General features: G+C 46.9%; 1 protein-coding gene across 9 annotated transcripts in view; it reads right to left on the bottom strand.

Moving 5' to 3' along the window:
* Positions 1–254: 254 nt before the first annotated feature.
* The window catches only part of RAP1GDS1 (Rap1 GTPase-GDP dissociation stimulator 1), a 297,477-nt gene continuing 283,997 nt past the window's right edge, over positions 255–13,734 (bottom strand). For all 9 annotated transcript variants that reach the window (XM_063917603.1, XM_063917632.1, XM_063917621.1 and 6 more), the window contains 2 exons: positions 1,111–1,239; positions 255–900 (listed from right to left, as the gene is read on the bottom strand). In XM_063917603.1, coding sequence (XP_063773673.1) covers positions 773–900; positions 1,111–1,239 — 257 coding nt within the window. In that variant the 3' untranslated portion in view covers positions 255–772. The remainder of the gene's footprint in view (positions 901–1,110; positions 1,240–13,734) is intronic.

Genomic DNA, 13,734 nt, shown 5'->3' with positions numbered 1-13,734 from the left:
AGGATGGCAGGACAAAGGGTTATTTTATAATATTGATTGGGAGTAATAGAAGCAGGAATGTATGCAAATAATATAATAGAGGTATAATTTATCTAAACTACTATTTAAAGAGAAAAAAAAACAGTACTCCAAAAGCAACACTCCCTTCTTACACATTCACAGCTATCCGTAGGAAATAATCAAATACACAATTCTCTCCTTACCTGTTGTTATTATTTGACATAATAAGCAAGCGATGAAACACGACCACAAAATAAGAGGGCACTGGTAGTTTTATTAGTTGGATTTGGGCATTGTACCACATGTTTGACAGCAACAGGCAAGACTAGTGAATGAATGAGTGGCAATACATCCCTTCCTAGTCTGCATACACAGCACCAAAAATGGAGCTGTTGTGACTATGAAAGATAATGAAATTCCAAAAGAACTGGCTCTTTCCTGTTTGTCCATACTCTAGCAATACTCTATTACACAGTTCAGGGTTGTTATAGGGGGCCTCGAGTATCACCTTTACATTAGAGGACTACGACATGCACATATTTCCCTTGGAGGTAAGCAACAAGGATACGAGGGAGACAGTAATGGAGGATACGCTGGCTTCGTTTTCATCTCTCTGTGCCTACGATTGTACAGGTACCTACAGCAGTTCATTGGTTTCTGTGGCAACATAACACACATGCACATACAGTTGGTGGGGGACAAGGCCAGGGCAGAGCAGAGCACAGGAGACAATAATGGAATCAGCAGGATGGACAATTTGTGCAAACAAATCTCAGCTTTGTACAGTCAGTTTCTGCTCTGTTAGCGAGGCCTGCTGGGCAACAGTTTTGTTCTCATGGCTCCGTAATTTAGATACAACGCCAATGAATGCCAGGCTTTGAACTTCCTTGAATAGAGGCTCTAGAAAAGATCAGGGAACAAGTTTTACAGATCAAAAAAAAAAGTTGTGACCGGTACCAAGAAAAAACAGTCTGAATTTAACATGGACGATAAACATAATATATAAACAAATTAATGTCAATTTATCTTTTGGAAAAACAAAAATATTAACTGTAATTCAATTTATTTATCATATTACTTTTCCTAGTTATTACAAATGATACTACTTACCTGAACCCATAACAGAGCAGATCAACACCATAGAATTGTATTTTATCTCTGGAGCACTTTTCTCATCGGATAACAGTCTATGCAGAACTTGGACTAACTTGGCACTTTCTAGATCACATTCTGCAGTTTCTAGAATAAACAGATTGAGAGTTGCTTAAAAAAACAAAAATAAATCTAGGAGATCTATATAAGACAACATTAGACTTATGTTTCTTTACCATGTTCTAGTCGAAGAGATCATATCAACATAGAACACGGACTGCAGATAGAGACCAACTGGTCCATCTAGTTTGCCCATTTTACATGAGCCATACATGGAACGATTCTGGGCACACACAGGCCAATTCTGTCATTTAGTGAAGCGCGATTTTATAACTGTGCTATTAAACATGGTAGATAATCCCTTTAAATGTCAGAATTTGTTTTGAGACCACACTCTTTGCAGTAAAAGGCCATATTGCTGGCATTAACGGTGTCCTCCAAGCTTTAATCCAAATTGACTGGAAATAAGCACATGTACAGTATGGGCCCAACACTTGATCAGGAGTGAGCGAATGTTATTTGTATCTAGCTAAAAAAAGTAGTCAATAATTGGGATCTATCGGTGTAAGAAATCACCAGATTTGATTTTCAGATTATATATGGAAACCAATCAGCAGATTTTACCTGGCACCAAAGTATGCCCAATATATTCAAAATGATTCCTTTGAATATCGATTATAATATACGAGTATAATATACTGCAAGGAGATGCTCTATGTTGTCACTGGATGTTGTATTAAGTAACATTTTAATCCTAAACATTGGAAGCTTGTAGTTTAAAACCGCAAAAACTTTTTTTGCAGTTTTGAAAAGGTGGAATAATTCTAAAACATGAACTTCAAAAGTATTTCTTTATGATTCTAAAAATATTTTAGTTAACTTTCTGGAAATTTGAATGACAAAACTAAATAAAATACATTTGGGTAGATTTTATTCATGGTGTTGGGAGCAAAATAAGAAAACTTAATTTTTTTTAACATTTTTTTTTTTTTTTTTTTAAGAGGAACTTTCAGAAACTACCAAGTACAATTTGTGTAGTTACTGCAAAAGTAATTGGGATCCGGTCTGAAGATCGACAGTGTCTAGGTCGACCACTATAGGTCGACAGAGCCAGAAGGTTGACCGGGTCAGAAGGCCGACATGTTCTAGGTCGACAGGTCAAAAGGTCGACATGAGTATTTTTGTAATCCATTTTTTTTAACTTTTTCATACTTAACGATCTACATGGTGAGTGAAGCGAGCCATGTGAGGGGACACGGTGCACTAATTGGGGTTCCCGGTCACTCTACGAAGAAAACAACACCAAAAAAACATAAAAAACTCATGTTGACCTTTTGACCTGTCGACCTAGAACATGTCGACCTTCTGACCCTGTTGACCTACTGACTGTCTACCTAAACAATGTCGACCTAGACACTGTCGATCTAATGATCCACGCCCAAGTAATTATGGAGACTAACGTTGGAATGTGACAGCGCAAAAAGTGGCAAAACAGACTCAGCACTGGAGTAAGAAAATATTTAGGGGGGAATCCAATTAGAAGTGAAGATATATCTGGCGCGAAAAATGAAAATTTTTTTCACCCATAAGATTTTACAAGTTATTCAATTTGGTCGCCTGTAGAAAAATACACCGTCTCCTGAAAACACACAGGTTAAGTGAAACCTGTGTGCTTTCAGTAGAAACAGCCCCGTTTTCAGGTGAAAACGGGGTATTTCCGGGGATTTGGTTTCGCCTGCCTATGGCAGGTGAAACAAAATCCCTAATAAGCCGCAGCTCACGCCGGCATATCAGGGCTAATTGGATAGCCCCAGATGAGACAATTAGTGCTAATTGGATACCCCCTTAGTGTCAAATAGGTTAATTCAGGAATATCTGCTTAGTTTCTGCTAGCCATTACATAAATACAATCAACTTTAATGTAGAATGCAACTGTCAGTATGCTACAGATGTGTCCTCATACACCTTTACTCTAGGAATGCCAAGAAACCCCTCTTTAAACAGTCAGTGTCCTTGTGACTTAGCTGTGACAATCAGCCTTGTGTCTTAAGTTGGGTACACACTGGCCAATACATCGGCCATTCAATTGAACAGCCGATATGTAGTGGGCATGACGGCGGGTGTGTACCAGCGATATGTCTGTGAACTAAGTTATTCACAGACATACTGCATTGGTTGTGCAGCACAGCCGAAGGATTTGCAGATATATCTGCGCATCATGCTGTGTGTACTGGCACTCAGCTGACCACATGTACACTTGTTGCAGAGGCAGCCGGTGACTAACATCACAACTGGGCGGCCAACAATTGGTAAGTGTTTATGCACTTACCAGTCGTCAAAGATGGCCGATCTGTCGTCCTAGTGTGTACCCAATATTTAGGAGAAGTAACAAAACTATATCGCTAGAGTACAACGGGGCTTACAGTACTTATACAGAGTGTGCAACTTAGCCACATGTGTAAAAAAGATTCCAATACGAGCATGGCTATTCCTCCAATCACACTCCATTATGCTGAATCTGTGACTCTGCACATAGGTTGTACTAATTCATTTGCGGTATAAGTCGCAACCTTGAGTCTCTGGTACACTGATATTTAGTTAAAACTATGGTACCCGTGTCGAAGCATCTCAGTGGCACCAAGCATTTAATGCTGTATGGCGTAAGACACTAGGTGCCCGAGGGCACATCTGTAGATCCACCCAGCAGCTATACTACATAAATTTGATCAGATCAATAGATATCTGCAAAAATTACAACGCAATTAAAAAATAGGATTTTAATTGCCTACCGGTAAATCCTTTTCTCGTAGTCCGTAGAGGATACTGGGGTCCACATTAGTACCATGGGGTATAGACAGGTCCAATAGGAGCCATGGGCACTAAGAAATTGATAGTGTGGGCTGGCTGCTCCCTCTATGCCCCTACCAGACTCAGTCTAGGAAACTGTGCCCGAGGAGACGACATACTTTGAGAGAATGATATAAAAGGATAGTGGTGAGATTCCGAAACCAGCACACACAAACTAGAGGAAAGCCAAGCTAACCAAACTTTAAACCAGGAACAGCAACCGCTGAACCAACAATACTTAACCAAGTAACAGTGCAGGAAGAAACGAAGCACTGGGCGGGCGCCCAGTATCTTCTATGGACTACGAGAAAAGGATTTAACGGTAGGTAATTAAAATCCTATTTTCTCTTACGTCCTAGAGGATACTGGGGTCCACATTAGTACCATGGGGATGTACCAAAGCTCCCAAATCGGGTGGGAGAGTGCTGAGGTTCCTGCAGAACTGATTTACCAAACTGAAGGTCCTCAGAGGCCAAAGTATTGAACTTGTAGAGAACTTAGCAAACATGTTCGAACCAGACCAAGTAGCTGCTCGGCAGAGTTGTAAAGCCGAGACACCCCGGGCAGCCGCCCAGGAAGAGCCCACCGACCTAGTAGAGTGGGCCTGTACAGATTTTGGACACGGCAAACCTGCCGAGGAATAAGTATGCTGGATAGTAAGCCTGATCCAGCGTGCAATTGTCTGCTTTGAAGCAGGACACCCAATTTTATTGGGATCATAGAGAACAAACACAGAGTCAGATTTTCTGTGATGAGCTGTCTGCTTCACATAGATCTTCAAAGCTCTCACAACATCCAAGGACTTTGAAGTAGCAGAGGTGTCGGTAACCACCGGAACCAAAATAGGTTGGTTGATATGAAACGCAAACACCACCTTTGGAAGAAAGTGCTGACGAGTTCGGAGTTCAGTCCTATCTTCATGAGAAATCAAATATGGGCTTTTGTGAGACAACGCCCCAGCTCCGACACACGCCTTAGAAGCCAAGGCCAACAGTGTGACGGCCTTCCACGTAAGAAACTTGACGTCAACGTCCTGTAAAGGCTCAAACCATTCTGATTGCAGGAACTGCAACACCACGTTGAGATCCCAATGTGCCGTATGAGGCTCAAAGGGCGGTTATATGTGCAGAACCCCCTTCAAAAATGTCTGAACCTCAGCGAGAGAAGCCAATTGTTTCTGGAAGAAAATGGATAAGGCCAAAATCTGGACTTTTATGGAGCCCAAACGTAGGCCCACATCCACCTGACTGCAGAAAAAGGAGAAAACGTCCCAGTTGAAATTCCACCGCAGGAAATTTCCTGTACTCATATCAAGAGAAGTATTTTTTCCAAATACAGTGGCTAGAATTTGACGCTCAACCTCCATGCAGTCAAACATAGCCATGGTAAGTCTTGATAGACGAATGGCCCCTGTTGGAGAAGGTCCTCGCGAAGAGGTAGAGGCCACGGGTCCTCTAGGAGCATCTCCAGTAAATTCACATACCAGGCCCTTCTTGGCCAGTCCAGAGCAATGAGAATTGCTTGAACCTTTTCCCTTTTTATTCTTTTGAGAATCTTTGGGATCAATGGGAGTGGTGGAAACACGTACACCATCTGGTAGACCCATGGAGTCTCCAGAGCGTCCACCGCCACTGCTTGCGGGTCCCTCCACCTGGAACAATACTGCTTGAGCTTCTTGTTGAGACGAGAGGCCATCATGTCGATTTGTGGCATTCCCTAACGATGTGTCAAGCACCCGAACACCTCTGGGTGAAGGCCCCACTCTCCTGGGTGGAGGTCGTGTCTGCTGAGGAAGTCTGCTTCCCAGCTGTCTACTCCCAGAATAAAGATCGCGGACAACGCCACAGCGTGTCTTTCTGCCCAGTGGAGAATCCTCGTTACCTCTGACATTGCTGCCCTGCTCTTCGTTCCGCCTTGTTGGTTTATGTACGTTACTGCCGTCACATTGTCCGACTGAACCTGAATGGCTTAATATTGAAGAAGAAGCGATGCCTGTAGAAGGGCGTTGTATATGGCCCTTAGTTCTAGAATTTTGATTGGAAGAATGGCTTCCTGACTTGACCATTTGCCTTGGAACTGTTCCCCTTGGGTGACTGCTCCCCAACCTCTGAGGCTTGCGTCTGTGGTTAGCAGAATCCAATTTTCGGCCCTCAGTCAGGTGAGAAGTCTGAAGCCACCACACAAGAGAAATCCTGGCTTTTGGCGACAGACGTATCCTCTGATGCATGTGAAGATGCGATCCGGACCATTTGTCCAACAGATCCAGCTGGAAGGGTCTTGCATGAAACCTTCAGTACTGCAGCGCCTCGTAAGCAGCTACCATCTTTCCCAGAAGGCGAATGCATAGATGCTCCAATATCCGGATTTGTCTCAGAACATTCCACACCACTGACTGGATCACCAATGCCTTTTCCAACGGAAGGAATACCTTTTGTGTCTCCATATCCAGTATCATCCCCAGGAACGGAAGCCTCCGTGTTGGTTCCTGATGAGATTTTAGTAGGTTCAGAATCCACCCGTGATCCTGGAGTAGTCGGGTTGAGGGGGCAATGTGGTCTAACAACCTCTCCCTGGATGGAGCTTTTATCAGCAGATCGTCCAGGTACGGTATTATGTTCACTCCCTGTTTGCGGAGGAGAAACATAATTTCTGCCATTACCTTGGTGAACACCCTCGGTGCCGTAGAGAGGCCAAATGTCAGGGCCTGGAACTGGTAGTGACAGTCCCGTAAGGCAAACCTTAGATAAGCCTGATGAGGCGGCCAAATCGGAATATGAAGGTACGCATCCTTGATATCCAGAGACACCAAGAATTCCCCCTCCTTCAGACCTGAGATCACCGCTCTCAGAGACGCCATCTTGAACTTGAACACTCGTAAGTACGGGTTCAACAACTTGAGATTTAAAATGGGCCTTACCGAACCATCCGGTTTCTAAACTACAAACAGGTTGGAATAATAACCCTGGGTTTGCAGTTGAAGTGGGACAATGACCTGAGTCTGTACCAGTTTTTGAATTGCTTCCTGTAAAGTCATACTTGCTTCTTGAGAAGCTGGTAAGCCTGATTTGAAGAATCTGTGAGGTGGGAGTTCCTGAAACTCCAGTCTGTAGATCTTTGACCCAGGGATCCTGGCATGACGTTGCCCATATGTGACTGAAGAATCTCAAATGGGCTCCAACCTGCCTGTCTGTCTTCCAGGCCACCGTCATGCTGAAGGCTAAAGGGCCCCATACACTACAACGATCTCATGTCGGAGGTGATCGCCGGCAGCCTCCCGGGGGGCAGGATCGGCCAAGATACATCGTATGCTGCCCATTTGCATACGATATATATCTTGGCGATCCCAAGCCATGCTCCCAGGTCGGACCAGATTGAATGTGCAGCACATTCAATCTTGAGGATCCGATCCGATGCTCATGGGAACGCATCGGATCGGGAACACCTCTAAAATGCCCGTTTTGAGCCGATATATCGGGCCGAATGCCCAACTTGGGCTGAAATCAGGCATTATCACTGTAGTGTATGGGGCCCTTTAGAGGAAGCAGAACCAGGGTTCTGTTCCTGTGAACCTGCAGCTGCTGGTTTTCTGGGTTTACCTCTATTGCCTTTGGAGGCCGTAGAAGAACCTTTCGTTTTGGTTTTAAACTTTGCTGTACAAAAGGACTGCAGAGTTGGAGCAGTGTAGGATTTTCTAGTCGGGGGAGCTGCGGAAGGAAGGTATGTAGACTTACCCACCGTAGCCTTGGATATCCATGTATCCAGTTCATCTCCAAAAAAGGGCTTCACCTATGAAAGGTAGGCTTTCCACGCCTTTCCTGGAATCCGCATCCACAGTCCACTGGCGTAGCCACAAGCCCCTGCGTGCTCACACTGCCATGGCAGTGGTGCGTACATTGATTAAACCAATTTCCTTTATGGCCTCCTCCATAAAGTTAGCAGAATCCTGTATATGTTGTAGGAGTAAAATTATCTCCCCCCTGGTTAAGAAATCTAACCCATCAATTAGATTACCTGACCACTTTGCAATGGCCCTAGCGATCCATGCACAAGCTATAGTGGGTCTCTGGGCCACCGCCGCAGCTGTGTTAAGAGATTTGAGAGTGGTCTCAATCTTGCGATCTGCAGCATCCTTCAAGGAAGCTGCCCCAGGAACAGGTAAAACTATCTTACGAGACAGCCTAGAAACCGATGCGTCAACTATCGGTGGGTTTTTCCATTTTTTCCTATCATCCTGAGGAAACGGGAAGGATGTGAGTAACCATCTTGGGACCTGAAACTTCTTGTCAGGATTTACCCAAGTTGCTTCAAATAAGGAATTTAATTCCTTAGACGCAGGGGAAGTAGCTGAGGATTTCTTTTCCACATTAAAATAAGATTCCTCCTCGCCCTCTGACACCTTATCAGGAATGTGAAGGACCTCTCTAAAAGCTTCTATCAGGGCCTGTATTCCCTCTGATAAAGCTGCACCCCACCCCCCAACCCGAGTTTACCTCACCCTCCTCTGGGTCTGATACATCATCATCGTTATCAGCCTGCATGATATATGCCAGAGTACATTTCTGTGGACAAATGGCAGGGGTCTGAGACACTGGAATGACCACTGAATCTCTATTCATCAGGTCATCAACAGATTGCCTTAAGTATTGCGTCTACTTCTCATTTTGGGATAATTTATTCGAAATATTTGAAATCATCCCTTGTAATGAATCTAACCGTACTGGTTCAGATCCACTAGCCTGAGAATGCCCGTTAAACCCCCCCCCCCCACCCCCCTAAGTCCCAAAAAACAGGCAGTCTGGTGCCAGCCAGACCTGCCTGAAAACAATAAAAAAGAAAATAAATGCAGAAAAAACTCTTCAGGAGCTTCCCAAGCGCACATTTTCTAAACAGAGTCTGGTAGGAGGGGCATAGAGGGAGGAGCCAGCCCACACTATCAATTTCTTAAAGTGCCCATGGCTTCTAGTAGACCAGTTTGTACCCCATGGTACTAATGTGGACCCCAGTATCCTCTAGGACGTAAGAGTAAATGGAGTGGGCTTTAAAGTAATTTGAACACAAAATTTATGTCTGATCCTAAACGTTCTTTCTGCAGCGGGTTACACTGGTATTCCACAGGGAATAACATCGGGGTGTAGAGTAGGATCGTGATCCGAGGCATCAACAGGCTAAAAGCTTCGACTGTTCCCAAAATGCTCAGTGTCACCTCCTCTATAACCCCGGCTCCGTGCACAGGAGCGGTTTGAAAGTTGGTGCCTGCAGTGAAGGCAGCTAACAGGCAGGGCTGCTCCAGCAGCCCTAAGAAGAGCTATTTTTAAGAAGATAGAAGAATTCAAGAGCTGCAGCAGAGGCACTCTAGTGCTAGATATCATTCTGATATCTCCTGCTGCAGCTCCATCACCTCCCACAGCGGCGCTGTATACTCCTGCGTCCCTGGTTGCCGGGTACTTACAGCGGAGGCTCCGGTTCTTCACCCAGGGCACACACACTAACCAAAGTTCTCCGGGATCGCGTGGCTGCACTCAGGGAGGAGGTAAGAGGGTCCTCCAGGCGGGACCCGCTGGAAATCGCGATCCGCCACGCCCATTAGGAGGCGGGCTGCGCGCTGGCGTGGACACTGTGGCAGTACAGGGACCCCACTAGACCACCAGGGCAAGGACAGCAAGGGGATAAGGCTCTGGCCTGTAGCCCCTCCCCCAGCCCCTGGGTGCCATTTAGAGTAAATGTTCCCGCCCTACATCTGCATCTCTCTGTCTCCCTCACTGCCTGTCAGCGTTTGGGTGCCATTACACACAGCTGCGCTGATTCTGGGACTGCTGGGGTGATGCCTCCTCTGTAAAGCCGCCTGCATAATCAGCTGTGCATTTACAGGACACTAAAGTATTCTACATGTCATTTAGACAGTGTTAGTTAAGAACAAGTGCATACTTCAGAGTTATTTATTACAAGTACCCTGTGATATTCATCCAGTTTTTACTGTGCATTGGTATAGCTTTACTCAGTAATAGTATTGCTAGTCCAGTGCAGTTTTATTGTTTGTCATAATTCCTGCATTGTACATGTGACTGTGTGTGTGTGCATATAGCTGCTGGGTGATCTCTACTCCGTGTATCTCACTCCTACTGCTAGCCCTATATTCTGTAACCTGAGGAGGCTCCGTGCGTCAGGGTTATTAGATAATATAGGTATTTCACAGGATATACGTATTTTGTATTTTTCAGTCACATTTTACCTCAGATATCCTCTGTTTGTGCTGTCACACTGCACGGGGGGTTTGTGTTAGGTATTTTATCTGCTGAGATTGTACTGTGTCGCCCGTGGTTTACACTTCCATATAATGTCAGCTACAGGGGGTGATGGGTCTGGGTTTGACTCCGCTGTGCACGGTTATGATGTCCCAGATGCATTTGAGGATAACAGGGCTGCGGAGGGTTCAGGTTTTGGGGGTTCTGTAACCCCCAGTCAGTTTGTAACAATGGGGGCACATCGGGGCCCGCCTTGGGCTTCCTTTTCTAATTTACTGACTACGCTGGTAACTAGACTCGCTCCCCCTATGGGACCTCCTGTGTCTTATCAGCCTTATATGGTCCCTACGGTTAATCTGCCATGGACAGATGCTCTGTCCACTCAGTTACAGCAATTGAATAACTCTTTGGATTAACGTATTCCTGACCCTCGCCCGCCTAAGACTAAACCTAAAAAGTCCTCTAAGCAGGCTGTTACTTCCTCTCAATCCACGCATGTTCCGGATACCTCTTCAGATGAAGATGGCGTGTATACTGACCCCACAGACTCTGATCATGACGTTTCTAATGGGGAATCTGTTTCACAGGTGGATGTTCCTGATCTATTAGAGGCTCATTCTTCAGATTGATGATGATCCTGAGCCTGCTACTACATCTAAGAAACCGGACAGGTTCAAACGTCAGAAGGTAACTAAATTAGTTTTACCTCATTCTGACCACTTGGTTGACATACGTCAGGAATCCTGGGAGAACCCAGGAAAGAAATTCACTCCGCACAAGAAGATGCTAGACCGCTATCCCCTTGCGGCATAATTGAGTAAAAATTGAGAAACGCCACCGCCGGTGAATTCGCAAATCGCTCGGCTGGTGGTGTCATCTGCTCTGCCTGTCACTACCGTCACTTCTCTCAAGGAGCCGACGGATAAGCGTGTGGGGGGCTGCTTAAGAGCTATCTATACCCTCGCAGGGGCTGCGCACAGGCCCACCATTGCGGCTACTTGGGCCGCAGAAGCTATTGAGGCGTGGGCTCAGGAAATAGAGACTGAGTTTCCGTCCAATTTTTCTGAACATGCCAGACAATGTCTCTCTTATATTGTCACGGCATCTCATTACATTAAAGAAGCCACTTCAGATGCAGGTGTTCTGGCGGCTAAGGCTGCTACGACATCCATTGTGGCTCGCCGTATTCTCTGGTTGCGGTCCTGGTCGATGGACTTGGACTCTAACAAAACCCTGGAGGTGCTCCCGTTTAAAGGAAACATCCTCTTTGGTGAGGATCTCAACAAGATTGTCGCTGACTTGGCGTCTGCTAAGACTGCATGTCTTCGGCCCCGAAGGCTAAGAGTACTTCCTTTAGTTCCTTTCGCCCTCCAGGAAAAGAAAAGGGTCAGGCATACCCAAAACAGTCTCGCACTTCCAAAACCACCAAGTCCAAGCCTAAACGTGCCTGGGCTGCCCGTCAGCCGGCTTCCAAATCTGAGAAGCCTACGGAATGACGGGGCGGGCCTCCCCCTGGGGGATCCCAGGGTGGGAGGCCAACTTCTACAGTTCACCCAGGTATAGTTGAAGACCACTTCAGATGCTTGGGCGCGGGAAGTCATCACTCATGGATACGCTATATCCTTCAAGACACGATCCCCTCCTCGATGTTGCCTGACGGACATCCCTTCGGATCAGGTGAAGGCAACAACTCTCCGTTTCGTGGTACAATCTCTCCTGGACACCGGAGTGGTAGTTTCGGGTGCCTCTGGCTCAGAAGGGCAGGGGGTACTATTCAACGCTGTTCCTAGTCCCCAAACCGAATGGTTCCTCCCGGCCCATTCTCAACCTCAAATCTTTTAACAAGTTTGTGAGGGTCTCCAAATTTCGTATGAAGACCCTTCGGTCTATTGTCCTGGCTTTGGAACCAGGGGACTATATGGTATCCCTGAATATACAGGATGCTTACGTGCATAGCCCTATTGCCATGTCACATCAGCAATACCTGCGGTTTGCTATTGGCAATCTCCATTACCAATTCCGGGCCTTACCGTTTGGTCTGACCACGGCTCCACAAATTTTCACCAAGGTCATGGCAGTTATGACTGCTTCCCTCCGCCGTCAGGGCATCCGGATCCTGCCGTATCTCGACGGTCTGCTGATCCTGGCTAATTCCCCAGAAGTTCTTCTCCGTCATTTGGATCGGACGGTCCAGTTTCTGCAAGCCCACGGGTGGCTCACCAACTGGAAGAAATCATCCCTGGTCCCTGCCCAGAGCATGGTGCATCTGGGAGTGTTGTTGGACACACATAACCAGAGGTTGTTTTTGTCACAGGAGAAAGGCCCGAAGCTTTACAATAAGATAAGTTGCTTCCTCTCTTGTCCGCGTGTGTCGATACACTCGGCAATGCAAGTACTAGGCCTCATGGTGTCTGCTTTCAACATGGTGGAGTATGCTCAATTTAATTCCCGCCCTCTACAGAAACTGATTCTTGCCAAGTGGGACGGCCTGCCTCACCGGATCAGGTCTCAAATGATCTCCTGGTCTCCGGGAGTCCGTCTGTCACAGACCTGGTGGCTGCAGGACCATCGATTGAGCAGGGGCCGTCCCTTCTGGATCTCCAACTGGGTCCTTCTGACGACGGATGCCAGTCTGAGGGGGTTCACTACGATATACCGGCGGTCGGGCTCCCGGCGACCAGCATAACGGCGCCGGGAGCCCGACCGCCGGCTTACCGACAGTGTGGCGAGCGCAAATAACCCCTTGCGGGCTCGCTACGCTCGCCACGCTACGGGCACGGTGGCGCGCTACGCGCGCCACACTATTTTATTCTCCCTCCAGGGGGGTCGTGGACCCCCCACGAGGGAGAATAAGTGTCGGTATGCCGGCTGTCGGGATCCCGGCGCCGGTATACTGTGCGCCGGGATCCCGTCAGTCGGCATACTGAAGACCACCCGTCTGAGGGGTTGGGGGGTGGTGTTGGAGCAGCACTCTCTTCAGGGTCGGTAGTCTCTCCTCCCGATAAACATTCTGGAATTACGAGCAGTGTTCAATGCTCTGAAACTGGCCCGGCATCTGGTGCTGAACAGGCTTGTTGAAGTACAGTCAGACAACGCCACCACGGTGGCGTACATAAATCATCAAGGCGGCACTCGAAGCCGCATGGCAATGTTGGAAGTGTCAAAGATTCTTCAATGGGCGGAACGCCATCTGCCAGCCATATCTGCAGTGTTCATTCCGGGGTCCTAAACTGGAAAGCGGACTTCCTCAGTCATCAGGACGTACACGCCGGAGAGTAGAGCCTTCACCCAGAAGTATTTCAACTCCTAGTGGACAAGTGGGGCTTACCAGATGTAGACCTGATGGCATCTCAACACAATCACAAGGTTCCGTTCTTCGGAGCAAGAACAATGGATCCTAAAGCGGCGTTCGTGGACGCACTGGCAATTCCATTGAACTTTTGGCTGTCGTACGTACGTGTTCCCTCCGGTGTCACTCCTGGCCAGAATGGTG

The sequence above is a fragment of the Pseudophryne corroboree genome, chromosome 1, assembly GCF_028390025.1.
Source record: "Pseudophryne corroboree isolate aPseCor3 chromosome 1, aPseCor3.hap2, whole genome shotgun sequence".
NCBI lineage: Eukaryota > Metazoa > Chordata > Amphibia > Anura > Myobatrachidae > Pseudophryne > Pseudophryne corroboree.
This window is presented reverse-complemented; position numbering and strand designations above follow the sequence as displayed.